This window comes from Argopecten irradians, unplaced genomic scaffold, assembly GCF_041381155.1.
Source record: "Argopecten irradians isolate NY unplaced genomic scaffold, Ai_NY scaffold_0426, whole genome shotgun sequence".
Lineage (NCBI taxonomy): Eukaryota > Metazoa > Mollusca > Bivalvia > Pectinida > Pectinidae > Argopecten > Argopecten irradians.
In genome coordinates this window covers 4,718-30,908 of record NW_027187893.1, presented here as the reverse complement: position 1 = coordinate 30,908, position 26,191 = coordinate 4,718, and the positions used below count along the sequence as shown (strand labels likewise).

At 35.4% G+C, this 26,191-nt stretch overlaps 3 protein-coding genes across 4 annotated transcripts in view; 2 read left to right on the top strand and 1 right to left on the bottom strand.

The window, feature by feature from the left end:
- The window catches only part of LOC138312700 (nucleolar protein 58-like), an 18,118-nt gene extending 17,864 nt beyond the window's left edge, over positions 1 to 254 (top strand). The window contains exon 23 of the mRNA XM_069253479.1: positions 116 to 254. The gene's annotated coding sequence lies outside the window, so the exon portion shown is untranslated. The remainder of the gene's footprint in view (positions 1 to 115) is intronic.
- LOC138312698 (uncharacterized) lies at positions 120 to 9,760 on the top strand. Its single transcript, XM_069253478.1, has 11 exons — positions 120 to 281; positions 502 to 658; positions 1,222 to 1,440; positions 1,956 to 2,190; positions 2,949 to 3,047; positions 3,394 to 3,552; positions 4,787 to 4,819; positions 5,118 to 5,195; positions 5,362 to 5,476; positions 6,744 to 6,868; positions 7,151 to 9,760. Exons 1-11 carry the CDS (start codon positions 192 to 194, stop codon positions 7,170 to 7,172), a joined length of 1,332 nt encoding a protein of 443 aa, XP_069109579.1. The 5' UTR covers positions 120 to 191; the 3' UTR covers positions 7,173 to 9,760.
- Positions 1,478 to 26,191, bottom strand: LOC138312697 (uncharacterized). 2 transcript variants are annotated; one of them, XM_069253476.1, is made up of 11 exons: positions 26,004 to 26,191; positions 25,258 to 25,413; positions 24,441 to 24,579; positions 21,608 to 21,691; positions 20,548 to 20,579; positions 19,325 to 19,745; positions 17,252 to 17,387; positions 15,154 to 15,432; positions 11,132 to 11,760; positions 9,561 to 9,644; positions 1,478 to 8,330 (listed from the first exon to the last, which is right to left on the bottom strand). In XM_069253476.1, exons 1-11 carry the CDS (start codon positions 26,187 to 26,189, stop codon positions 8,008 to 8,010), a joined length of 2,469 nt encoding a protein of 822 aa, XP_069109577.1. In that variant the 5' UTR covers positions 26,190 to 26,191; the 3' UTR covers positions 1,478 to 8,007. The 2 variants fall into 2 exon arrangements, with proteins under 2 accessions (XP_069109577.1, XP_069109578.1); XM_069253477.1 differs by lacking the exon at positions 21,608 to 21,691.

The window sequence follows — 26,191 nt, the reverse complement described above, 5'->3', positions numbered from 1 at the left end:
TAGCAGAATAAGCCTAACTGAATTTTCCCTTTAAACATAAATGATTTCATGTATTAAACTTTTTTGCTTTTTTATCCCTTCATTGAATGTGCTGTAATATATCTGGTCTTTTCAGATTTACACCTCCTAAGGGTTTCCGTGCTTATCAGAGCCTACAGCAGGGCGATTGTTTTTTTTCATCTGTGAGCAAGATGGCGTATGGAAATGACCAGGGAAAAGAAATCATAAGACTTGGGACTGGTCTGTATGGTTATATCCATACAGAAAGCTATGTGGAGCAGGTTAGTCTTAGTTGGAAACGGTTTTGACAGAAACTTAAAAATAATGATTGACACCAGTTTTTAAGATCAGCATATGAAGGTGTGTACGATATGGGTAATTCATATGTTAAGCAGTTTAAAATTTAAAATAAAGATAATGACGAAATATTATCATGGAAATAGCCATAACTGAAGTAAAATAAAGAATATCAAATATCGCATATTTGATTTATCATTGTAGTTTGTAGCTAAAGGGATAAACGCTCATCAATTTCTGATGGAGGCCTCTCGTGATGATGTCATAGGAGGTCTCCAGAATATGACGGATGAAAGAGAACTTATACGACAAGTGCTTTTAGCTGAAGCACAGCTGACGTTGCGACCGTCGTCATATGCTGGTAAGTGTTTCCAAGGGTATTCAAAGACTTGTGCAATCAATAATACTACTCTATTTAGTCTACAAACTATGATTACTGTCGTGTCGGCCTAACCGTTGACAAAATAAATGATCTAATACCTATGTTGAGCGACAGATATTATCAAATGGTCGAGTGGTTCTGTCAATCGTCTGGAGGGGCGGAGTTTACATAGCCTACCCGACGTCAGGCAAAACAACAAGTGGGCAGAGTTTATCTGACAATGTTCTAGTGTTTGGTAGGCAATATGGCTGCGTCTGATAAGAAAAACATGCGCGGCGAGTACGTCACTGTCACCCTCAACAGTTAGGCCATCACGACAGTAAGATTAGTAATGTTATTATGGATTGCATAAATGTTACTAGTGATGTGGTATATATCAAGTTGAATAATGTAGATCTTATAAGTAAAGGTGCAGTAAACTTAACAGCATCAGTTAAATGTGAAGTGTCCGAACAGCATCAGCTATATTTGAAATGTGCTTTTATTATTTGCTTAATTGGGGAAAAAGGAAATGAAATGTCCATTATTGTTTTTACATAAAGGATTTCTGCAAGTATTATTTGCTGCCGGGTACCTCCAAAGAACCATCAAGCAATTTCAGGAGTGCACGCCATCAACCCTTGCGAATTTATACACAACCAGTGTGAAGCCATATCCAAAATTATTGGCAGGAGAGGAGGAGCCGCTTTATGTGATGTGGGTTAAGACAGGCGACAGCGTTGTACCCAACCATGTTGTTCCGTTGCAACGAATATCAAGAGGTAAAATAGTATCAATAAACAACACAACAGAAATATGTCTGAGTTGAAAAATGTATTATGATTATAAATCACTTCATAACAATGAAAAAAAAAAATATATACCGTATGTAAGTGTGAATTTCTCCCTGATATGATAGCATGCACCAAATCACTTATTATGGTATTGATAATGATTGAATTGGAAGAATAGTACTTAAATATATTTACTAGAAACATGGAGAAATTGACAAAATTAACACATTATCTCCATATATATCATTTGGATGCAACACATATCTTACACCTATAACAAAATTGTTTAAGAGTACAATATGTATAATTTATGGTTGAAACATTTCCAAATGCAAGTCAGTTAGTATCGATTTTTGTTCCAAAATAAACCACCATATAGTGGTAAAGTGTAAACTAAGATCAACACTCTCTCAATAATAATATTTATATATATATATATATGCAGTGAATAGTTTGGAAAACTAACATTATATGAATATGTTATGTTTTTCAATAAAATATAGCAAGAGTTGCAGCAGAGTCTTCATGGGGTTGGTTGAAGCCACCAACCATAAAGAAATGTAAGGCGACACAATTTGGCTGGTGCATTTGTGAAAGCAATTCAACATGGATCAAATGTGAACGTTGTGGAGTTAAATCAAATCCGGAATGCTTTGGTATTGCCAAGCAATTTTACACAGATACGAGGAAGACTACCTACATTTGTTGTGGTGATGTTTCTACTATACCTAAGGTGGTGTAAGTACACAATACATTGCATTACATCATTGGTAACAGAACTCAGAAACGCAGTTCTAGTTACCATATCAGACCCAATAAGCGCCCATGTCCGTGTAAATGCCCATCTTCCTTATTTCAAACTTCAAATTAAATTGCCTGGGCCCAGTTTCATGAACAGTCCTTAACTGTAAGGAATCCCTTAACTCAAAATCCTCCCTATAAAAGCAATATAGAAGTTAATTTTAAGTCTTAAGTTCAGGATCCTTCCTTAAAATCTGTGATGCTTTCCTATGCATAATTTTAATTTAAGAGATTCCTTAAATTTAACGATTGTTCATGAAACTTGGCCCTGGGCATAAATATAAAACCAAAACTACACAAAACTGTATAGGTTTGCAGTAAGTTCATTTTATTAAGCACCTTTTTTCAAATTTTTAAATGCCCTGGGCGCGTATTGGGTCAAATACAGTAATATGAAGTGGAAGCATACATTCCAAATAATGTTTACAGGTATGAGTTATTCATAAGTACATATAAAAATATTCACAACATTAATTGCATCCCCGATGTGACAACACATTTTACATGAAATAATTTAATTGAAGCTAATTTGAAGACTTAATTGTTACATTACAATAAGTATATTAAGAAACAGGTGGAAGGTCAAAACAAAGCATTCCTCCTGTAAGCATGTAGAGGATAGCAATGTTTGACTAATGCATTGAAATATATATTTTCTTGTAGTGATAACTAGAACACATACAATCCTATTACAGAATCAGTGATTACAGTGGTGTAGCAATTCACCTAGGCGATCTGGTAAGCCTGCAACCAGGAAGATGTCTCACTAACTGGGTTATTGACTACTTCATAGAGTGAGTTCTGGATTGATACTACTTATCAATAAAAAGTTTAAGCACATATTTCGAGGCCATCACAGCATTTCAAAATGGACAACGCTATTGTTGTATTTTTACCTCATTTTCAAAATTTACGGTAAGACGCGTCATTCACCTGGCATAATTTCTAAAAAAATATGTGAATATTTGTTATGCCAATAAATGTTCTGAATATATGTTTACCTGAAATGTCCATGTTTCCAGTCCCAGTCCCACTCAATTTTCATGCACTCAATAAAAATGTAAATTATACTTGCTTTCTTTCACTTGAAGCCTTTATCATTTTTTGTTGAATTTTGAATAAAAAAATTATGTTCTACAGAACCATGGTAAAACCAAACAATTCCCCAAATTGTGCATGCCTGCCAACGATTGCATGGGAAGTAGCCATGAAAAAAAATAGCCAACAGATCAAAAGACACAAGGCTCTTTGGAAAGATCAGTTAGAAAAGCCTGTGGTCATGTTTGTTGTAGCTGAAAGGTATGTTTCATAGCAAGCTTACAGTAAGTGTTGCAAGCAACACATGTCCCCTGCCGTCAATTACAGTTGTTAATCCAGTGCAAGTTATTATTGCTTAGTTATGCTATCATTGTATGAAGTTTGAACAAAATCTGTTCATGTGTTCATGGGTTATCATCTGTAAAGTAATATCTTGTGTAAGAATCCTTTGTAGTTGACCTTTTGACCCCAAATTCAATACCAAGCTGTAATTTCCCAAATGCTACCATTGTGTGAAGTTTGATAAATATCTGTGGATATGGTCTCAAGTTATCGTATAGAAACTAATGTTTAGTGACACAATAGATTGTTAGTAGCGGTGGACTTTGTAGTTGACCTTTTCACCTCAAATTAAATTCAAGCTATGCTATCTCTGATGTTACCATAGTATGTAGTTTGAGCAAATTCTGTTGATGTGTTCTCAAGTTATCGCCCTAAAACTAACATTTGTGTAAGAATCTGTTGTTAGTAACAGTGACCTTGGTAGTTGACTTTTTGATCCCAAATTCAATCTCAAGCTGTATTTTTTCAAATGCTAACATTGTGTGAAGTTTGATCAAAATCCGTCCATTCGTTATAAAGTTATCTGTCATTTCGGCCCGTCAGCCGACCAGACAGACAGACACACTGGAACAAACACTATAGTACCCTCTGTTTTCACTGGCAAGGGACTAATAAAATATAATAAATCAGCCAGATCCTAAGTTATTTCAATACAATGTTTTTTCTAAGAGAGTCTTTTAAAATCACAATATATAGATATGGCATCACCTTTGTACCCTTTGACACTTAAAGTAGGCAAGGTCTATCAATGGAACAAAGTCAGTAGGCCTTCACCAAAGCATATCTTTAAGGCATACCTGTATGTATGTAGGCTTACCTTGTGTGCGATTTTGGCATGCAGGTATGTTAATGATATTTAAAGTCGAAAAAACTTTATACACATGGAACAAAACATGGAAGAAAGTTTGCACATCATATACATTTTAAAGGGACGTGTACCACACATAGCAAGTATATAATCTACATTAAAATCGTTCATCATTATCCATTACGGATTTTCATCGCGTCTAATGTTATATTTTAATACATTATGATTTTTTACACATTTACCAGTAATATTCTCCATCACTATTACTGGTAACTTACTGTTATTTGATATATGAATTATCCTCAAATATAATAAGCAATCATTATATGTTCCTTTGCTTTTCAGAGGACACTTCCTGGCAGGTGTTGCATTGCAGACGTAAGCTATTTTGTATTTGCATAATGTTTTCAATTTAAGTCTTTTATGACAGGTCTTACTTGCATATGCTATAGTAAATACATATACGTAACAAACGAGTAAATGATCTATAGAATTACAATAACATATGGCAACTTACATAGTCTGAAAAAGTATGGTTTTATTCATGATTTGACGAAAACCATCTATTTGAAGTTTCATTGGAATATAATTGAATTAAAGGAATTACTAAAAATAGGTAAAATTCATAATATCAAATAATTTATTGTAAGCTTTAATTTTCTCTGTTTTTATTTAGGCAAAAAGAAATCCTTTTTGCCGACAGCCTACAGCAAGATAAGTCAGTCTACATCAGCTATGCCACCACATTGAAGAGGTAAAAATGACATCATACAAGTTTCTAACACAATAATTGAAAAAGATAAACAATGTTATAAGTAACAAATATAATGGAATTTAAAGTAGAATGAAATGATGTCAAGTGTGAATGTCTATGACTGAAAAATTTATATACTCTTACACAATCTTCATTTTCATAACAGATTGTTGGGTACTAGTACAGAGGACTTTCATGTCGAGTGCATGCCCAGTCAGCAGCAAATCAACAATACTGACTGTGGCATCCACACTATCAGTAACATCAACGCATTGTTTAAGGTAAAAAAAAACAAATTTGACACAATGTACAATATTTGCTAATGTTATGTTATACATTTGACATTAAACTGTCAGCATTTTACAAAAATGTAAAGATACAGTCTAACAGTAACTTGAATTATAATTTAGCACTCTACTCGTTAATTGATTACTTTGTCATGATGGTGTCTCTATTTTATTTCTTTAACAAAACCCCTGATAGCTCGAACTGCTATTCATGAAATAACATTCATTTCTCAAACAAAATTAAAACTTTAAGCCGATGGCTAAGCAATATCCCCCGCTTCCTCTGACTGGATGTGTCTTACTTGTTCTTGAAAAAATATCATGGTGACAGGAAATTAAAAAGTTGTCTCGACAAATTTTTAAAACATGTACATATTGACCTGGTTACCATGGCAAAGAAAATTTTGACTAAAGAAAACCTGCATGCACATCCCTACATAACAATACTGTCAAGTTTCATTGAAATCGATCGCTTAGTTTAGACAAAATTTGAAACCTGTGTTAACTTGGTTACTGTGGGAACTAAAATTAAAAAAAAAAATGCATGCATGCCTATACACAAGGTACTAATCATTATTGCCAAATTTCATTGAAATCGATCCAGTAGTTTAGGAGTTGTTTAGAGAAATTGTGAAACCTGTGTATAGTAACCTGGCAACAGAAATTTGAACAAATGCAAACTTGCATGCACATCTATAAAACAATAACAATACTGCCAATATTCATTGAAAATGACCCAGTAGTGGTGGTGGTGGGGTGGTTATAAATATGATCTGTTCATTTAAGTACATATTTTTATACCATATACTGTATTAGTTGAGCATATGTTTACTTATGTAGAAAAAAATATTTACAGTAGTTATCAGTTTATGTATGCATGTTACTCCTTTGTATCCAATATTATTATTATAATGGATGAAAATCACTTGTATGATAATAAGATGTTGTAATACAGTTTAGTGTTGGATGTTCATACCAACCACTGATATTCCAAGTATTGCTTTAAGTAACTATGTCTCCAGAAGTTCGAGTTAAAAACCGGTTTTTACTGCAGTTTTTTCTTTAATATATCTATTTTTATCTAATATGTTTATTTATCTAATTGATTACTTGAGAGTAGGATTAAAGATTTGTTCGCATATTAATTACCTGCACATAATTTTATCTCTATTAGTCATGACATAAATAATCCACAACTTTTAAGAAATAATGGATGTCAAATGACACAAATTATTAATTCATATTTTTGCTAACAATACAGATCTCTCAGAAGGGTTCACAAGTACACCACGACTGGTTTAAAGGCATGCAAAAAATCAAGAACGTCAGTGCAAGCTACCTGAGGCAGCGTATGAAAGAAGAAATACTAACCGAACAGATGAACCAGTAAATCATTATCATTACTTCAATCAAGTATAATGTATTATAAAAATATACCAATATGAATAACATACAATGCATTCAAGTTATTAACATCCTTTTCATTAAAGTGCACTTTGTATTTATCCAACGATAACTGTACATTGATAACTTAGATATATATTACAAGAAAGATATTTTTGTACACTACTACGTATTCCACTTATTTGCTTCTGAAGAGGCAGAATTTTTTGCAGTTATGAAACCTTTGTTGCTATTAATAACATTTTCTTTTTTTTATCTCGACAGATTCCAAGAAAACAAAGAATGAACACAAACAGTGGACGTACATTGTATACAAATTTATGGCATGTCTCCATAAAAACATTTTGAGTTTTCATCACAATTAAAACATAAACATCTGTTCTTAAATCCGGAGTATGAAAATAACATATCTTATTTATCACATAACTAGCCCGTCTAGCCATTTAAATACTGTAAGACACATATATTATAACCCTATTGTGACATCACATGTAGTTTTGAAATCATAATCTTTACATGACGTTGCATGACTGTCCCAGTAGACGGATTTCTACTTTTTCATACAGAGACGAAATAAAAACAGTTTCAATTTTATTTTCATTAGCGAATGCTATGTGATAAATGAATCTTAAACTAGTGACTATGTAATAAGAAAATTTATCAAGCTATATATTGATCTAGCACTCGCCTGAGGTCTTGTGGCATATCAAATTATTTAACTCGTTTGATAAACTTCATGTTACATAGCCTCGAATGTAAGATCATCTATGTAATAATATTAAGATATTATGAGAAAGCTTTTTAAAATCATACAAGGAAGTACATAGAGTACATAGACTAAATATTGAGAAGCAAAGTGACACTCTTTTCGTCTTTGTACTGGTGATAATTCTATGGCAACATTATAAACTAGAGTAGGTTACAACTAAAGAAGTAGTCATTAACTCAGGTCTCTGGATGAAATGGTTCGATATATGGTATGACAAATAGGAGTTTTTCTTCAAGCAAGGATTTATAAGTGAGAAGGATTTGTCACTCGGGGTTTCACTGGACGAATACCTTGCGCGAGCTTTCGTGTTTGTGCACAGACCATGACCTTGGGTGACGACTGATTTCCCTTCTCAGTTATAAATCCTTGTCTGCAATACATGAGTGTTTCTATACCATAGAAACAATTTCAATGAGCTACTGAAATGACTATGGTTCATGTAAGTCAAACTAGTTCTAAGCTTTGCAATTGCTGCATTGCTCTGTTCAACTGCCTGACTATTTACTTTAACAAATTGTGGATAATCGGCCAATTTGTATCCTCTGCTACATAATTTGTGAGACCTGTAATGCAGTCTATCCACAAGGAACCAGGTGTTCCGGAAATGATATGGTTCCCTGTTCAAGCAATAGTTATGTAGGCCACATGCATTATCATAGATGACAAAGTTGGGAGCTGGAAAAAAAATGGAATAAGTCAAGTAAGCATAATTTCATGTTTAATAGTTAATGGACAAAGAGCAAAGAAAAGAAGAATACCTATACATCCTATATCTCATTTTCCTGTTATTTAAAAAAAAAATCATCCGAATTATGAATAAAACATTTATCAGAAATTCATACTCCTTTCATGGACCAAATACCTTCACCACCTCAAATGATTATCTTATTTATTTCTTCCATTAAATGAGGATATCTTGTTAAAAGTAACAAATGTACTATGCAATAGATGTTTGATTTAAGAATCAACTTTTCAACTTTTATATAATGTTGGTAACATATATAAATTGTTCAACCAAAAGCTATATACAATACTGGAAGCTTCGTGACTCCCTTATTGCATCCATTAATTTTTAATTTGTTGTTGGATCTGTCTTATCATTCCATATTTGTTTTTATAAACCGTATTCGCTATAATTTGCACCTGAGGAACTTAACAATTTGTAACAAAGGGTGACGCTTATAAAGGAGCAAAAATGCAAGTTGTGGATGGAGAAGTCGGCTAAATTTTACTTTTTCTGTACACATGACATATTCATCTGTTAAAGTAAACATGCATATACATACCTTAAACCTATGAGACACATTATAATGATTTACATGTAAATGACTTGGTAATATCATGTAATATTGGAGACAATGCTGATGTAAGTAGAAAAATATTGTTAAATCCATGGGATAAGGAGTTTTTAAAACTTAAAGTCCTCCTCTATAAAAGGATAGGGTCGCAAATTAAGGCGAATACGGTAATGAATGATATACCTTACACACTTATATAAATATCAAATATATTGATATGTTATTGCATGTTCGTTGGTGTTTGTTAGTTGTTCAAAGTATGAAGATGACTGGATTTAATGAGATATCAAATTAAAAGCTTCAGAAACACACCTTTTAAAAAAATTATTTAAATATTAACGTATAAAATATAGTATGAAGATATTAATAATTTAAAACTGACATGTAATTATTGGTTGGTTTAATTTCTATTGTGTAATTACCTTTCCAACATTTGAAGATTATGAGACATGTAGCAACTATATTGATATGTTTAATGATCACCTTAGGCGATTAAGCTGATTAAGCTCCAACAGTCATTATTGTGTGTGTTGCTTGGTGTTGTAGTTTACAGATAATCATTTGTTGTGTTAATGTAATTCATACATTAGAAACATAACCAACATACCTGTTTCAAACCTTGTCAGAAGGACTGTAAAGGCCATATCAGGACTTTCAACACTATCCATTATGCTATATCCATAGCAGTTTCCTGAAATAGAATTGTAAAAAAAAACATAAATACATATAACTGACAATGTTTTTTTTTACACTTATTATTTGATGGATGTAAACATGTTTGTCCAAATTAAAGACGTATGAAATATACTTTTCTTCAGTCTCTTTTCATTTCCTGATTTCCTCATATATTTCTGTCATACGTACAGGTATAATGTACAGGTGTCAGACAATACACCCATGTCGCATGAGGCTGTATTGCATGGCTACCAAGCAATATAGCCTTGTGACATCACAGTGTCAACAAAATTACTACAATTTAAACTTATTTTTCATCACAAACAAGGCTTAGTTTACTGTGATAGATTAATGCAGTTGATGGTATTTGCGTTGAAGATTAATCCAAATTTTCATGTATGGAGAATTGACTTGCAGTCATGGTTTGCTATGAACTTATTTCAAAATCGCAGGATAAAATGGATGTGAAATTGCAATACGATGTCAAACTGTGAGAGAAACAAGAGGCCCATGGGCCTTAACGGTCATCTGACTCGTGGCACAAAACAACAAAGTCACAGTATAAAGAATTGGTTAACGATTAATATAAACAATACAAGGAACTCCTTAGTTGAATATGTAAGTTTCTGAAATAGGTAAATGTCATTTGTTGAACAAATTTGGTAGCCCTTCATCCATATATGGTTGTAACCCATTCCAGGATTAATATAATGAGGAGTCAGATTTTAAAGCCAAATTTCAGCAAAGCTCCCATTTTGGACCTCCACCGTACTATCCCCATGGGCCTTAGATCGGTCCTTTATAAAATATGATTGTCCTCACCTAAAGTTCCCCCTTCTGAATCAATTAAAACCCCTATAGACCAATTTTATTGAGATCGGAGACTGAACCCGAAAACAGGAAATGGGCCAGGGGCCAGCGGCCATCTTGGAATACCAAAATCTTTACTAAAATGTTTGCATGTTGTTCGGCATCAATTAAAACCCCTATAGACCAATTTTCATTGAGATCGGAGACCGAAGCCTGAAAACAGGACGTGGGCCAGCTAAAATTAAGAAAATTAGCCCTTTTGGGGCCCCATAACTCAGCCTCTAGGGGTCGACCAGGCTCATTTATATGAAATATGATTGTCCTTCCCCAATGATGTTTCACACCACATATGGATGAAATTCATCCAAGGATGAAGGAGGAGTAGGATTTTAAAGCTAAAATTTTCAAAATTTTCACAATTTATAATTCATGCAATATTTGGATAATTACATCTGCAAAATTAGAAAGCAGCCATTATAGTTGAATCAGGAATATACTAAATATTAAAATACAACAAATAAATCACTACATAACATTTTTGAAAATTTGATGGATTAGGGGGTCAAAAAGGGTCAAACCATACATAATCCTTAGTGATGAAATGAATGACAATGGTTTCTATGTAATATGGAGTGATGTATGGAGTGATAATTAAAATGTTACTTCACTTGAAAAAATAAATGCTGTACTTGCCATGTTGACAATGCATCGTGAAAATGCCAGGCAACAAATTGTCCTTGCCTTTCTTACACATGGATTCCTCTGTTTTCAATTTTGGTGTATCCACAGCATAAGTTGGTCGGTCCCTTAATTTCTTTGCAAAAGGATAAAACATGTTTGAATCTTCAGTAGCCGTTGCTGCTTCTGTTGATAGGAATGTTGCTTCCTTAAATGGCTCTTGTGCCCGTACCAACATTTTTTTTATAATAGGTATTAGAAAAGCTGGCACTTCCTTCAACAGGCTCATCAGTTCAAAAACAATTGGGCACTCTTTATGAAGGATATTGAGAAACACAGCTGACGATAAGCATTCTTTGTCTTCAAGAAGCCTTTCTAGTACGGGGATGGCTGAGAGATGAACAGAAGCACACACTGAATACCTTGACGACAAAATACCCATGAGGTTATGATATTCTTGAGGGATGCTATGATCCGTTCCTGTTGCCTCACAGTAATGTATAAAAGGAAGCAGTTCAGGAGAGTGAATCTTTAATCGTTCTTTCAATGTTGAAAAATCTTCTGTTGTTTCCTTTGTTGACAGGAACGATTGTAACAAGTCTCGGGTGGTTTTGTCAGGAATAAATATTCTATCCTTGTGACTGGTATAAGAAAAATATAAAACTTAATATAAGCATTTTTAGTTATAGCTATTGTTTTCAAAACAAGAGGTCATGGGCCTTAGCGGTCACCTGAGTTCAGATACAGAATGAAACAAAGATATGCATACAAACACTATATGTATATATTTGCCCATCAGGCCCTTGAGGTCAGTCAGTGATTTTATAAATTAGACTTTTTAATCTGTGATGATTATTTGGTTCCATCAAATCTGTGAATTCAGAAGAAAGATTTTTGAAATGTTATCCATTTTGACCCCTTTTGGCCCCACCCCTCTGGCCCCTGGGGGTCGGCCAGGACCAATATGGCTATGATGTTAAAATGCTATCTCAGGCTAATAATTCTAACCCAGTTTGAGTAATTTCCTATGAAAACTAGGCAGAAAATATTCATAAATGTGTTTTTCCTATATAAACTAAAGTAAACTTGACCCCCTCCCCAGGAGGAAACCTGAGACCCCAGGGTCATATAATTCACAATTTTCATAAAACACATCTATGACGAGTATTTGATTCTACCATTTCCAGTATTAAAGAAGAAGATTCTTAAAGTTTTAGCCTATTTGCCCCTTTTGGCCCCGCCCCCTGCCCCGAGGGGGTTGACCAGGACCATATAGATATAATATTAAAATGTTATCTCAGGCTAATAATTCTAAACAAGTTTTCTCCTTTCCCATGAAAATTGAGCAAAATATGCTCATAAATGTGTTTTCCCTATATAAACTATAGTAAACTTAACCCCCTCCCCAGGGGGAAAGGTGAGACCCCAGGGTCATATAATTCACAATTTTTGTAAAGGACCTTAGGACCTTTCTATCTATGAAGAGTATTTAATTCCACCACACAGAGGAGAAGAAGATTTTTGAAATTTTAGTCAATTTTACCCCTTTTGGCCCCTCCCATAGCTCCCTGGGGGGGGGGGGGGGACCATTTAATTCACAATTTTGATTGGCCTTATCCCTTAGAAGGTTTGTGCAAAATTTCATTGAAATTGCTTCAGCAGTTTTGGGAGAAGAAGTCGAAAATGTAAATTGTTTACGGACATACGACGCACGACGACGGACAAAAGTCGATTAGAATAGGTCACTTGAGACTTCGTCTCAGGTGACCTAAAAAGTGTTGAGTGATTAGTCCTGAAAATGATAAGCACCACGACTTTATTGACCAACAAGCACCACGACCCCACATCATCATAATAACCACTGAATAATTAGCACCACGACTTTATTTACCAACAAGCACCACGATTTGATTAGTTTAACGTCCTATTAACACCCAGGGTCATTTAAGGATGTGTGAGGTTTGTTGGTGGAGGAAAGCCGGAGTACCCGGAGAAAAACCACCGACCAGCGACCACGACCCCACATCATCATAATAACAACCATTGATAGATAAGCACCACGGCTTTATTGACCAACAAGCACCACGACCCTACATCATCATAACAACCATTGATAGCTAAGCACCACGACTTTATTGACCAACAAGCACCACGACCCTACATCATCATCATAACAACCATTGATAGCTAAGCACCACGACTTTATTGACCAACAAGCACCACGACCCTACATCATCATCATAACAACCATTGATAGATAAGCACCACGACTTTATTGACCAACAAGCACCACGACCCTACATCATCATCATAACAACCATTGATAGATAAGCACCACGACTTTATTGACCAACAAGCACCACGACCCTACATCATCATCATAACAACCATTGATAGATAAGCACCACGACTTTATTGACCAACAAGCACCACGACCCTATATCATCATGATAACAACCATTGATAGATAAGCACCACAACTTTATTGACCAACAAGCACCACGACCCTACATCATCATAACAACCATTGATAGATAAGCACCACGACTTTATTGACCAACAAGCACCACGACCCTACATCATCATAACAACCATTGATAGATAAGCACCACGACTTTATTGACCAACAAGCACCACGACCCTACATCATCATAACAACCATTGATAGCTAAGCACCACGACTTTATTGACCAACAAGCACCACGACCCTACATCATCATCATAACAACCATTGATAGATAAGCACCACGACTTTATTGACCAACAAGCACCACGACCCTACATCATCATCATAACAACCATTGATAGATAAGCACCACGACTTTATTGACCAACAAGCACCACGACCCTACATCATCATAACAACCATTGATAGCTAAGCACCACGACTTTATTGACCAACAAGCACCACGACCCTACATCATCATAACAACCATTGATAGCTAAGCACCACGACTTTATTGACCAACAAGCACCACGACCCTACATCATCATCATAACAACCATTGATAGATAAGCACCACGACTTTATTGACCAACAAGCACCACGACCCTACATCATCATAATAACCACTGAATAATAAGCACCACGACTTTATTTACCAACAAGCACCACGATTTGATTAGTTTAACGTCCTATTAACACCCAGGGTCATTTAAGGATGTGCAAGGTTTGTTGGTGGAGGAAAGCCGGAGTACCCCGAGGAAAACCACCGACCAGCGACCACGACCCCACATCATCATAATAACCATTGATAGATAAGCACCTCGACTTTATTGACCAACAAGCACCATGACCCCACATAATGATAGCAACCATTGATAGATAATGATTTATACCTTACAGTATAAATATAGGTATTGTTCTTTTTATTTCAGAGTTATCTGTCTCCGTTTTCATGTATTAAACTATCAGCTGGTTACAGTTGTTTGAGTAGTTTGTACGTAAGAACAAACCCATATGTTTTCAATCTCGTGACATTGGCGCCCCACGTTGAGCGCCAATGTCACAAGAGTGATTTTATATAATTTATGGGTTTGTTCTTATGTACAAACTACTCAAACAACTGTAACCAGCTGATAGTTTAATACATGAAAACGGAGACAGATAACCTTAAATAAAAAGAACAATACCTGACAATACATAGGGACACATAAATGTACCGGCTATAATGATATATTTATACTGTAAAGTAATAAATACAATATACAGGTATTTATTAATTATAAATGACTGTAAATTAAAAGTTTTTTCTAAACGTAATAACCACGAAACTGAAATATAATATACTACCATTTATCATAATTGTCAAACTGTAATGAAACGTGAAGGTACGAGAAAAAACACTCTTTCATATGTACATATGAAGGGTATTGATATTCTACCTTTGAGTTCACAAAATGTTATGACATATGTAACCTTACGGGTAGAATATCCCTATTATTTATATCCACATATAGAAGAGTCTTAAAACTACTATACATGAATTATGTTAAGGATGTCAGTAAGATAAATCCTAGGCTTAAGTGATACTTATCTTCCAACATTTCTTCTCTCTAGGTATTTCATTTTGAAGCTGTACCAATTTTGGTAAATTTTTCTGTGTCCTAGCGTTGTTGCATCAAATAATACCATTTCTGGTGTCGGTCCACATTCACTACAACTGAAGCCACTATTGATGTCAATGTCTAGAAGGTCTACAAAGTTGTACCATGACAGACGAAAGTGGCGATACAGGAAAGTCTTGGATAGTTCTCCATTGCCTTCTTCCATTTGTATTTTCAACCATGTCTGATGGAAAGCATGTAGGGTACACCTAAAATAACATCACAAAGATTTATGGTGGGACATCTTCTCGCCAAAGTTGAAAATTACCAAAATAATACAAACAAAGAAATATCCTTCCACAAGTAGATAAAATTGCGATTACTTCACACTTTTTAAAACGATACTTTTTCATCACTTTTGTCAATACGTAGCTTTTCCAGAAATGTAATGTTTGCAGGTTGGTTTTTTTTTGCAATATCCAGGGTCATTAAAGTAGGTGCAAGGTTTGATCATGGTGGATAACAGGATAAAACCACCAACCAGTGATCAGTACCACTTTGGATTTGAACTTGTGACGCAGTCTAGAGAGCTTGTGGTAAGATATTTGGACATCATAACCACTCTGCAAACGCGGCCAAATTTTGTTGCAATTACAAAACATAATGTCTAACAAGAGCTGTTGGAGAACAGCAAAGCTCGCCTATTTACTATTTAAACATGGAAATATGACAAATTAACAGACTCAAAAACCCCCTAAAGGGCCCTAAATTGGTTGTATTATCACGTTCAGCATCCATACAAAATCATAAACATTTATGATGACTTAAGCTTAAACAATACACAAAATAGAAACTTGCTCAAAAACTTTAACATGGAAATATGACAAATTAACAGACTCAAAAAAAACCTAAAAGGCCCCAAATTGGTTGTATCATCACGTTCAGCATCCATACACATTAGGAAAATAAAATCATAAACATTTATGATGACTTAAGCTTAAACAATTGACGAAACAGAAACTTGCTCAAAAACTTTAACGTGAAATGGGACGCCAACGCCGACGCCGGGGTGACAACATTAGCTCCCCCTATTCTTCGAATAGGCGAGCTAAAAATGTTTTGGATAGGGAAAGCTTTGTCCATTTTGTTATATTTCTGTTGCCTTTGTAGGACAGTAAGGTAAAGGAACATTATTTAGGACATGAACAAAGCCTATAAATACATAACAAGAGGCAAATGGGCCTGAATAGTTAACTGACTTTGGTTACATACTTGAACAAAGACATATTTACTATAGTATATATTGGCCCATCATCCCCTTGAAGTCAGTTAGTAAATCCGTCAGTTTGACATTTTATTATATGAGGAGTATTTGATTCAATTACAGTACATCAATGAATTCAGGTTTTGAAATTTTATCCGTTTTGAACCCTTTTGTGCTCCAATCCTCTGGCCCATTGAGGTTAACCAGGGCCTATATGGATATGACGTTATTTGACCCTCTCCCCAGAGGATAATCCGAGACCTCAGGATCATGAAATTAATAGTTCCTTTCTAGGGCTTTGAGAACGTTCAATGGATTAAAGTAATTCATACTGACACATCTGTGATTGAACAAGAGTTTTGGCCCCTTCTACAGATCCCTTGGGGATGAGAGCCATAAAATAAATAATCTGGATTGAAATTATGCTGTACAATGTTGGTGCAGAATTTCAATGAATTTGCTGAGACTTTGTCTAAAAAGAGATAATTCTGGTCATTGGTTCATATTTACATTCTGAGTGTTTCGTCACTATATGAATCAATACACTATGAATACAACGATTCTTGTGCATCGTTCAACTAATTTCAAACCTCACACCAGTTTCTTACCAATTGAAATAGTCCCCCACAATATTTTACTGTATAATCTTCCTAAGATAGAATAAAAACAGATGTTTTGAGATCCCAAAACGACGCGTGTAAAGTACTTTTTACCGTCGATTAGTCCCACCTTCCAGTGATTATGACATCGTCATTTGACGTGATTTTCTTGACGTCTTAAATCATGAATTAAACAAAGAAGTTACTTCAAAATAAAATACCTACCTTCCATATACATACAAATACATGTATTCTCGTAAAACCTCATGATGTACCAGGAAATTTCCCATATTGAGCACACCATCTGACCATCCATCATAAAAATACTGCTGCCCACATGTTCTACATGTCCTTGAAGTCACTGGAAAGTATAAGTCACAAGGAATGTTGACTATTGCTCTACAACTTAATATCATATATGTTACACTCACTTCTATTGTTTAATATATGTTTTTTCATAGACCAAAAGAAATGTACATCAAATATTAGGATGTTTTATATATGCAGAAAGTTTTCGCCAAAAATCTGAAAAGCAACAGTCATTGACCAAATGGAAGTATTGCAAAAGATATCAATGCGTCACGTAACAAGAGGCCCATGGGCATTAACGGTCAACTGACTATTGGCACAATACAACATAGTCATTTGAAGATTTCAGCCATTTTGACCCCTGTGATATTGAATGAAGATCAAGGTCATTTTTTTTAAAAACAAATATGGTAGCCCTTCATCCCAGCATATCACAGGCCCAATGTCAGGTCTCTAGGCCTTTTAGTTATTCACAAAAAGTTATTTCAAGATTTTAGCCTATTTTACCACTGTGACCTTGGATGAAGGTCAAGGTCATTCATTTCAACAAACTTCATAGCCCTTCATCCCAGCAAGCTGCAGGCCCAATATGAGTATCTTGGGCCTTTTGGTTCTTGAGAAGAAGTCATTTAAAGATTTAAGCCTATTTGACCCCTGAGACCTTGAATGAAGGTCAAGGTCATTCATTTGAACAAACTTGGTAGCCCTTCATCCCAGCATGCTACAGGCCCAATATTAGTACCCTGGGCATTTCAGTTATTGAGAAGAAGTCGTTTGAATGAAAAGTTTACGCACGGCGGACGGCGCACGACGAAGGACGGTGCATGATGACAATAGGTCAGATGACCTAAAAATCACTGACATTTATGCAAACCTACATGATTGAGTTATATGCTTTATTTTGAATATATCTAAATATACTTTGTGTTTATAAAGTCATAGACAATCAAAGTACTGATAGTACTGTAGTCAGGCATGCCTTGTGAAATAACCCAATATTAAAATGATCAAATCATTGTACATTTAAAAAACTTGTGAAATATTATGTATATTACTATTCTTCGATCCTGTAGCTGCACGTAAATTTCACATACCGCACTTTATTTTGTTTAGTGTCTAAATTTGTTTTTATTTCTTTTGCGTACTGAATCAGAATTTCTGATTGGCAGAAAGAGAATGGCACGAAAACCTAACATTGTCATGACGTCACAATAGACACATTAATATTTCGTATTGATTTGGAAAAAACAATCCATTGGAACATCAACGGAATCGTACTTTTTAACCTTTTCCATTTTATCAAGTATTTTGAATAACTAATTACAAAACATTGATGTTACTATTTCTTAACTTCATTGGTTATGAAATGATATGTTTTGTTTTGTAAACTATTGAGAGAATCCACTACGCGGATGCACATAGTTTGCCAAAATGAAGTTTAACAAAATGTGACATAAATGCTTGAATGAATCAGAAAACCATACAGATTTGGTTCTTGCTTTTTCAGAAATAAGGATGTAATAATATAATTCATCTTAAATCGTAAAATAATTTCTATTTGAAAAGAAGGTTTTAACTGATCTAACTTTCAAAAATTCTTCAGGTATGTTAACATTTACTATTATGCAGGTAGCACATCAATAATATACATTAGTTACATATATTAATGGGCTATAACAAGTTTATAAATGAACATATCAGGATGAAATAAATAGATAGGAAATTTTGAATTTTTTTGAAAATTGTGACCTTGAATGAAGGTCAAGGTCTTCAATTTGAACAAACTTTGCAGACCTTTATCCAAGCTTGATGCAACAGGATGAGTACCCGAGACCTTTTGTTTATTGAAATGAAGTAATTGAAAGTTTATGCACTCATGGAATTTTATTGGAAAGCACATGAAGAAGGAAAAAGCTTGATGAGTATAGGTCTTTCTGACCCGTTTGGTTAGATGATTTAAAAAAAATATGTTGAAATTGAGGTACATACCTGTGCAATCTATCACCCTTTTACATGTGAAAAGGTGGATACTTGTTGTATTTTCATCAGTGGCGGTTCCACAAGTCAAGCACTCTTCGACTAAACTAGAAAAAGACAGTGGATCTGCAAGGCATGGGAAAGGAGTGCTTCTGTTGAAGGGAATTTTAGTGGATGACAAACATTTCAAATTATGCTCCGGTTGGATGCCCTGTGACTCTAACATATCTATAATGAGTCTGTCAATCACATCCGGAACATCTGAACTATCATCTGACAGCATATTCCTCAACTTTTTAATGTGGCAGCACTCCTTCCATTCGCATACAAGACATTCCAAGTTTCCCTGCCAGCATCTCACTACACCAACATTCAAATCACATAAAACTACAGCTTGGGGTCTTCCTGATCCACTCAGTTCCCAAACTTGACACTGAAAAATAAGATGGAATAGTTCATAACATTAGCAGTGCCTTCAATATGTACTTATTTATCAGAATGTTTGCATAGGGGGACCCTTAAATCAATTGGTGTAAAGCGAATGCAACATGCAAAATCATAATATCCTAATGTTTTGTAAAAGGACTGTGTATGGTTTGTGTTCCTTTTTGTACCCCCGAATCCTTCAAGTTATCATTTTGTGATTGCATTGTTGAATTTTAAGTATCTGATAACCCTTCATGTAATAAGTTCAGTGAATTGCATCACGACGGAAACACCCTGCCTTCCTTTTGATCATTTTACCTCATTCTGATTGGTGGTGTACCTGGAGTCAGGTGTCCAACAGAAGCAGATTCACAAATATGGTAATTTAAGACAAATTTTGACACACAATCAAATAAACTTTAATGCTAAATTGACCTTAACAAAAAGAAGGTTAAAGAGTTGCAAGCACTGTCTAATATCAATGTTGTTCATTTTATAATAGAACATCACTGACAGGTATACCTTAGTAAATGTATTTAAAAAGTCACTAAATTACGTCAAAATCTATTTAACTGTACAAGACTATAACACTATTTCAAAATTGAATATGAAGAATTGGGAAGAATATCACCAAAACAAAATCCATTAAAATCTGACAAATTTGATGACATCAGTATCGATCAGAAACAAGCAGGTCACAATATTAACATAACAAGTGGTGTTAACAAATTTCTTGTTTTGATAAATGCAATGATCCTTTTTTTGTCACGTGGTATGCTTATATACTGTACAACCTTCACATAACTTACCTCCTGAATGGTATCGCTGAAGTAATTATGATCTGAAACACACAATTTAATGTGTAAGATCACAAAGTTAAACACATAAAAGCACACCAAGACTATTAGTTTTTTAAACAAGTTGTTGTAATAATGTCATTTACAATTCTATCAAATTTACAATTTGAAGCAGATGTACACATTTACAAACAGAACATGTGGTTGAAATAAAAAAAATAAAGCAGTACATGACTTACAATAAGTATAAAATACAAGTAACTTGAACAACTTTTACTACAAACAAAACAAGATGCCCAGAAGGTCTGTATTTCTCACCTGGTTTATTTTTGGGGTTTTTTTTGGAGTAATTCTGTAATTTAGTCATTAGTGATTCAAAAGACAAATTGACCACATGATTTGTTTAATTTTGAATCCCAACCATAAAAAGATGCTTTAGATGCCATGCAAATATGCTATCCAATACATAGTTTCAGAGAGGAAGTAATTTATATTAAAATAGTAGCCTAATTAACCTTTTTGGCTCCGCCCCTTAGGCCCCCAGGGGGTCAGCCCCATCATTTGTACAGTTTTTAATCCCCACCCTATAAGGATGCTACCATTGCATTATGGGTGCTATCCCATGCAAGGTTTCAGAGAAGAAGTAGTTTATTTAGCCAAATTGACCCATTTTGGCCCCACCCCTCAGGCCCCCTGGGAGTCAGCCCAATCATGTTCCCAATTTTCAGTTAGTAGCCAATTAGGATGCTACCAGCCATGTTTTGTTGAAAACCAACCAGTGGTTATGGAGAAGAAGTCAATTGTTGTCGGACGACGGCGCTGGACAACGGACGCCTGACGCTACGATATCCCATAAGCTCACCTCGGTCCTTCGGACCAGGTGAGCTAATAACTGAATAAGCATACAATGATAACCATTTTTTATATGGATGACTCAAAGTTTCATGAATGGGTCAGAAGAGATAGTTTTGTGAAATACAGTTTGCTATGATAATGTATTAACTAACTTTGGTCATTAGGACCTTTAGAGTTTTGAAGTATTACAGAAATTGTGTACTTATACTAGAATTACCTTCCAATTCTGGTGGAGCTGAAATGTCTTCTGTAATAAATGTTGAAACTGCACTCACATGAAGACATTCATGTTTCAAGTAATCTGTAAACATTAATAACCATCCTATAAGTAATGAGCAATACATTCATCCCAATGACTTCCAAAACAGGTATTGATGAATAATGATAATAATATTTTTTCTCCCATACTTCACAGGGAAATCCCGCAGTTGCTAGGGAAAAGATAACTCTATCTTACACAGGGGGGTGCAAGACGGCTCACACACGCTAGACAATAACGTGACGTCATCAATACATGCGGCGTAACTGCGCCGCACATTGTAGATGACGTCATCAATTTTGACAACGACGTTCCTGCGATAATGGTGCGATGAAAAAGCTGGAAAGCAAGTGGAATCTCATCACTTTTTCTACTAAGTATGGGAGAAAAAGAATCTTACATGGGTCTGTGAAGTGGACAGGGATATCTCAACCCTTGTGAAAGATTTTGGCCGTCAACCCTCGGCAAGCCTCGGGTTGACCGGCCAAAATCTTTCACTCGGGTTGAAATATCCCTGTCCACTTCACAGACCCATGTAAGATTCTATTAGTCTAAAACTGAAGCTTAGCAGTTATTTCCTGTCATTTGTAATAGTCACGTACCTGTTCATGCTCAGTATCACTGAAATAGTTAAATGATGTTGCAAATAAATCCATCCACAAATAGTAATAACAAAGTGTCAATTGTAAAAATTAAAGATAAGTGTCTGCTGGCAATCTTAAACAAGGACATAGTCATTCAGATCCCCCGCCAATGGAGAGCTAAATCAATTAATGCATTAATTTTATATGCAAGTAAGAGTATAGGGAAAGTATTTTAAAACCCAACTACAATTGAAGAATATATACAAAACATATTTATGTTTTCTTTAAACAAGAGGCCCAGAGGGCCTGTATCGCTCACTTGGTTTTTTGTTAGTAATTATCACAAGACTCTGACAATTAGAAAAATAAGCAAAATTGACTATAAGGATATAACCATTGCATTATGAGCGTAATCCCATGTTAAGTTGCAGAGAAAAAGTCATTTATATGGAAATTGACCACTTTTGACCCCCGCCCCTCAGGCCCCTGGGGGGTCAGCCCAATCATTTGCACAATTTTGAATCCCCACACTATAAGGATACTACCATTGTATTATGGGTGCTATACCGTACTTAGTTTCAGAGAAGAAGTCTTTTATATGGAAATAGCCAGATTGGCCACTTTTGACCCCGCCCCTCAGGCCCCCTGGGGGTCAGCCCCATCATTTGCACAATTTTGAATCCCCACCCTATAAAGATGCTACCATTGGATTATGGGTGCTATACCATGCTTAGTTTCAGAGAAGAAGTCGTTTATATGGAAATAGCCAAATTGGCCCCTTTTGACCCCGCCCCTCAGGCCCCTGGGGGGTCAGCCCCATCATCTGTACAATTTTCGGTTAGTAGCCCATAAGGATGCTACCAGTCAAATTTTGTTGAAATCCGACCAGTGGTTATGGAGAAGAAGTCGATTGTTGACGGACGGACGGACGGACAGACGACGGACGACGGACGCCGGACGCCACGGTATGGCATAAGCTCACCTTGGTCCTTCGGACCAGGTGAGCTAAAAAGTGAAACCAACTTTGAAAACATTTGCTTCTTTGAAAAATACCAGAATTGATCTTAGCTTTAACAAAGTTCAGCAGCTAACAGTGTGATTTTTTATTTGTTTTAAACAGCGACGAGTTACATAGGAATTAAGTGAATGTTACTATGGAATTAAGTGAATGTTCATAGTAATTGAGTTTGATATATCTGAGTTTTACTGCATGCATATTAAATAAAAAGTAAAGCATAATACAAAATTAGAAGTCCTACATAAAATGTGTCTATGAAGTTTCATGGAAATATCTCTGCTGGTTTTAGAGATGTGCTCCGGAAACGATTCTTACACAAAAATATGCCATTTGCAGCAATGTTTCTATGGTTACAGAAAAAAGTACAAAAAGTGAAAACCTTAAAATAGAAAAAGGCACTACTAGACCATAAGACCAATGTGTTTATGAAGTTTCGTGGAAATATCTCTTCTGCTTTTAGAGTTATGCTCTGGAACGAACCTGATACAAAAATATGATATTTTCAGCAATGTTTCCATGGTTACGGAAAAAATGCAAAAAATGAAAACCTAAAAATAGCAAAAGGCACTGCTAGACCATAAGACCAATGTATGAAGTTTCGTAGAAATATCTCTTCTGGTTTTAGAGTTATGCTCTGGAAACCATTTGTACGGACGGACGGACAGACGGACGGACGGAACCCATTTGTATGTCCAATCAAGATTGGTCCAAAACATGAAGTGCAATATGGATCATTAGTCACCAAGGGGAAATTAACATTGAATTTGAGAGATATTCCTTCAGTACTTTATCACATATATAGTGGCAACAGGATTTAACAAGACTTGGAGAGGAAGGACAACCGGATCACTGACAAAAGGTGATTTGAATAGTTCACCATCTGATAAGGGTTGACTTAAAACTAGAAACACCAAGTCAATATAAATATTGACTACACTAGTACTAGCCTTTGATAATTGAGCTCACTCATAGCGTATCGAATATATATCTATGACATAATTTCACAGTTAGTTACATGTTAATTTGTTTATTTTTCAAATTTTGTGTCTCGATAAAGAGGGAGATCCCTTCAGATTTTGAATAAATATTTGACCGTTACCTGTTAAAAATAGTGTTTACACAGACCTTATATTTATTATTTTAAGTAATCACCGTCTGTATCATTGCAAAAGCATCATTTTGTAATCACCTTCATAGCTGTCTGTTACTATGGGTGGGATACTGTCAAAATCCTTTACTCCAGAAACGTTGCATGAACAGCACCAAATACAAGCAGTCTGGTCTGTGAACCTAACACACTTCCTCTTGAGTACACAATAGTGATTTGTCTGTAAGAGAACAAATACATAATATCACTACATGTTTGTAACAACAAAGATCCCTCTGATACACATGTATTACGCATTGGTCAGAACCATGTAAGGATCATTTCATGCAGGTATCAGCCAAATCGCATTGGTAGAACTTAAAGAAGAAGTTCAAAATGATTATTCAAGATCGCGTCTATGGCGAATAACAACACTTTGTTTGGACCATGTCGGTATCATTTCAGTGAAGTTCCAGCAAAAAAATGGTAGAACTTGAGAATTAAGTTCAAAATATATTTCAAGATGACGAATGTGGTGGCTATCTTGGATTTCGGATTGACATAAATATAACAACACTTGGTCGGGACCATGTCAGGATCATTTCATGCAAGTGTCAGCTAAATCACACTTATTAAGGAAAAGCTGTTCAGCCTATTTGACCACTGTGACGACGGACGAAGCACAATGACTATAGGTCATCCTGACACTTCGGGTCTCATGATCTAAAAATATATTTATATCATTGATTTCTATGTGCAAGCCAACTTTTAATACTTAAGAGTACAATTTGAGTAAAAAATAAACCCAGATAAAACATTCACTTATTAAGATATAGTTTTTCAACATCCTGTGACACAAAGTGAGACATTTCTGAGGAATGTCTCATATACAAATCAAATTGAATATTATGGAATAAACCTGCAGCGTCTTGGTACTGGTGCTGAAGTCTTGCACTAAGAACACTGTCTTCTGACCATTCAAAACATGCATTCCCCTGTTGTTACGCAGCTCGATGGTGTACTTCGTCAGAGTGTCCATCTCTGCCAGCACCTCACCAAAGGAAAATCCAGATGCCTACAAAAGATTGTAAAGGATGTTACAGCTTTTCATATATACATACCAAGATAGTTGTGTGGGAACTAAAGACATATCTGAATAAAAAGTTGTTTGCGCATCATGCCAACTGCAAGCCACCATTTCCTTTGCTAGTAGGTTGTATTCCTTTGCTAGTAGGTTGTATTCCTGGTAAGCACACGCATTTGCGGTGTATCTAAGTGACTCGGACGCTTTCATGACACTTCCTCTCAATAGAATATGCTGCAGAAATCATTTGCCAGGATGGTTTATTAAATGAGTTTAACAGAAATTATCTTTCAAAATAAGTGAACAAGAGGCCCAGAGCGCCTGTATCGCTCACCTGGTTTGTAATGCCAAGTAATGTTCTAAACACAGGTTCATTGTTTCTTTTCTGAAGGAATTCGAATATTATACAAGTTCTGTTCCCCTTCACCCAAGGATGTTTGTAGCCACATTTGGTTAGAATCCATGCAGAACTCTAAGACTAGTAGCGATTTAAAGGAAATGTTGACGGACGGACAGACGGCGGATGCCGCGCCATGACATAAGCTATCCTGCCCTTTGGGCCAGGTGAGCTAAAAACTAACCTCTGCTCCTTCTTCTTCACCCAAACCTGGAGATTCTGTCTGTTCAAATCTTCCTTCAGAAATGACTTCGCCAGATCTTGCCTGATCTCTGGAACCCTTCGAAGCTCTTGGCCCATCACGCCTTCTCTTCTTTGGTATCTGTTCAAAGTCATATTTCTGACTTCCAATTTGCACACTCTTCTTCATTC

Bases quoted from the DNA above. Each gene is read 5' to 3' on its own strand.
- LOC138312698 (XM_069253478.1), top strand. From the start codon at position 192: ATGGCGTATGGAAATGACCAGGGAAAAGAAATCATAAGACTTGGGACT. The intron at 2,191-2,948 runs GTAAGTACACAA...ATCCTATTACAG, and splicing joins TCTACTATACCTAAGGTGGT to AATCAGTGATTACAGTGGTG. The intron at 4,820-5,117 runs GTAAGCTATTTT...GTTTTTATTTAG, and splicing joins GCAGGTGTTGCATTGCAGAC to GCAAAAAGAAATCCTTTTTG.
- LOC138312697 (XM_069253476.1), bottom strand. From the start codon at position 26,189: ATGAAGAAGAGTGTGCAAATTGGAAGTCAGAAATATGACTTTGAACAG. The intron at 25,414-26,003 runs GTTAGTTTTTAG...AATCTTTTGTAG, and splicing joins GTGAAGAAGAAGGAGCAGAG to GCATCTGGATTTTCCTTTGG. The intron at 24,580-25,257 runs GTTTATTCCATA...GTTCTCTTACAG, and splicing joins CCAGTACCAAGACGCTGCAG to ACAAATCACTATTGTGTACT.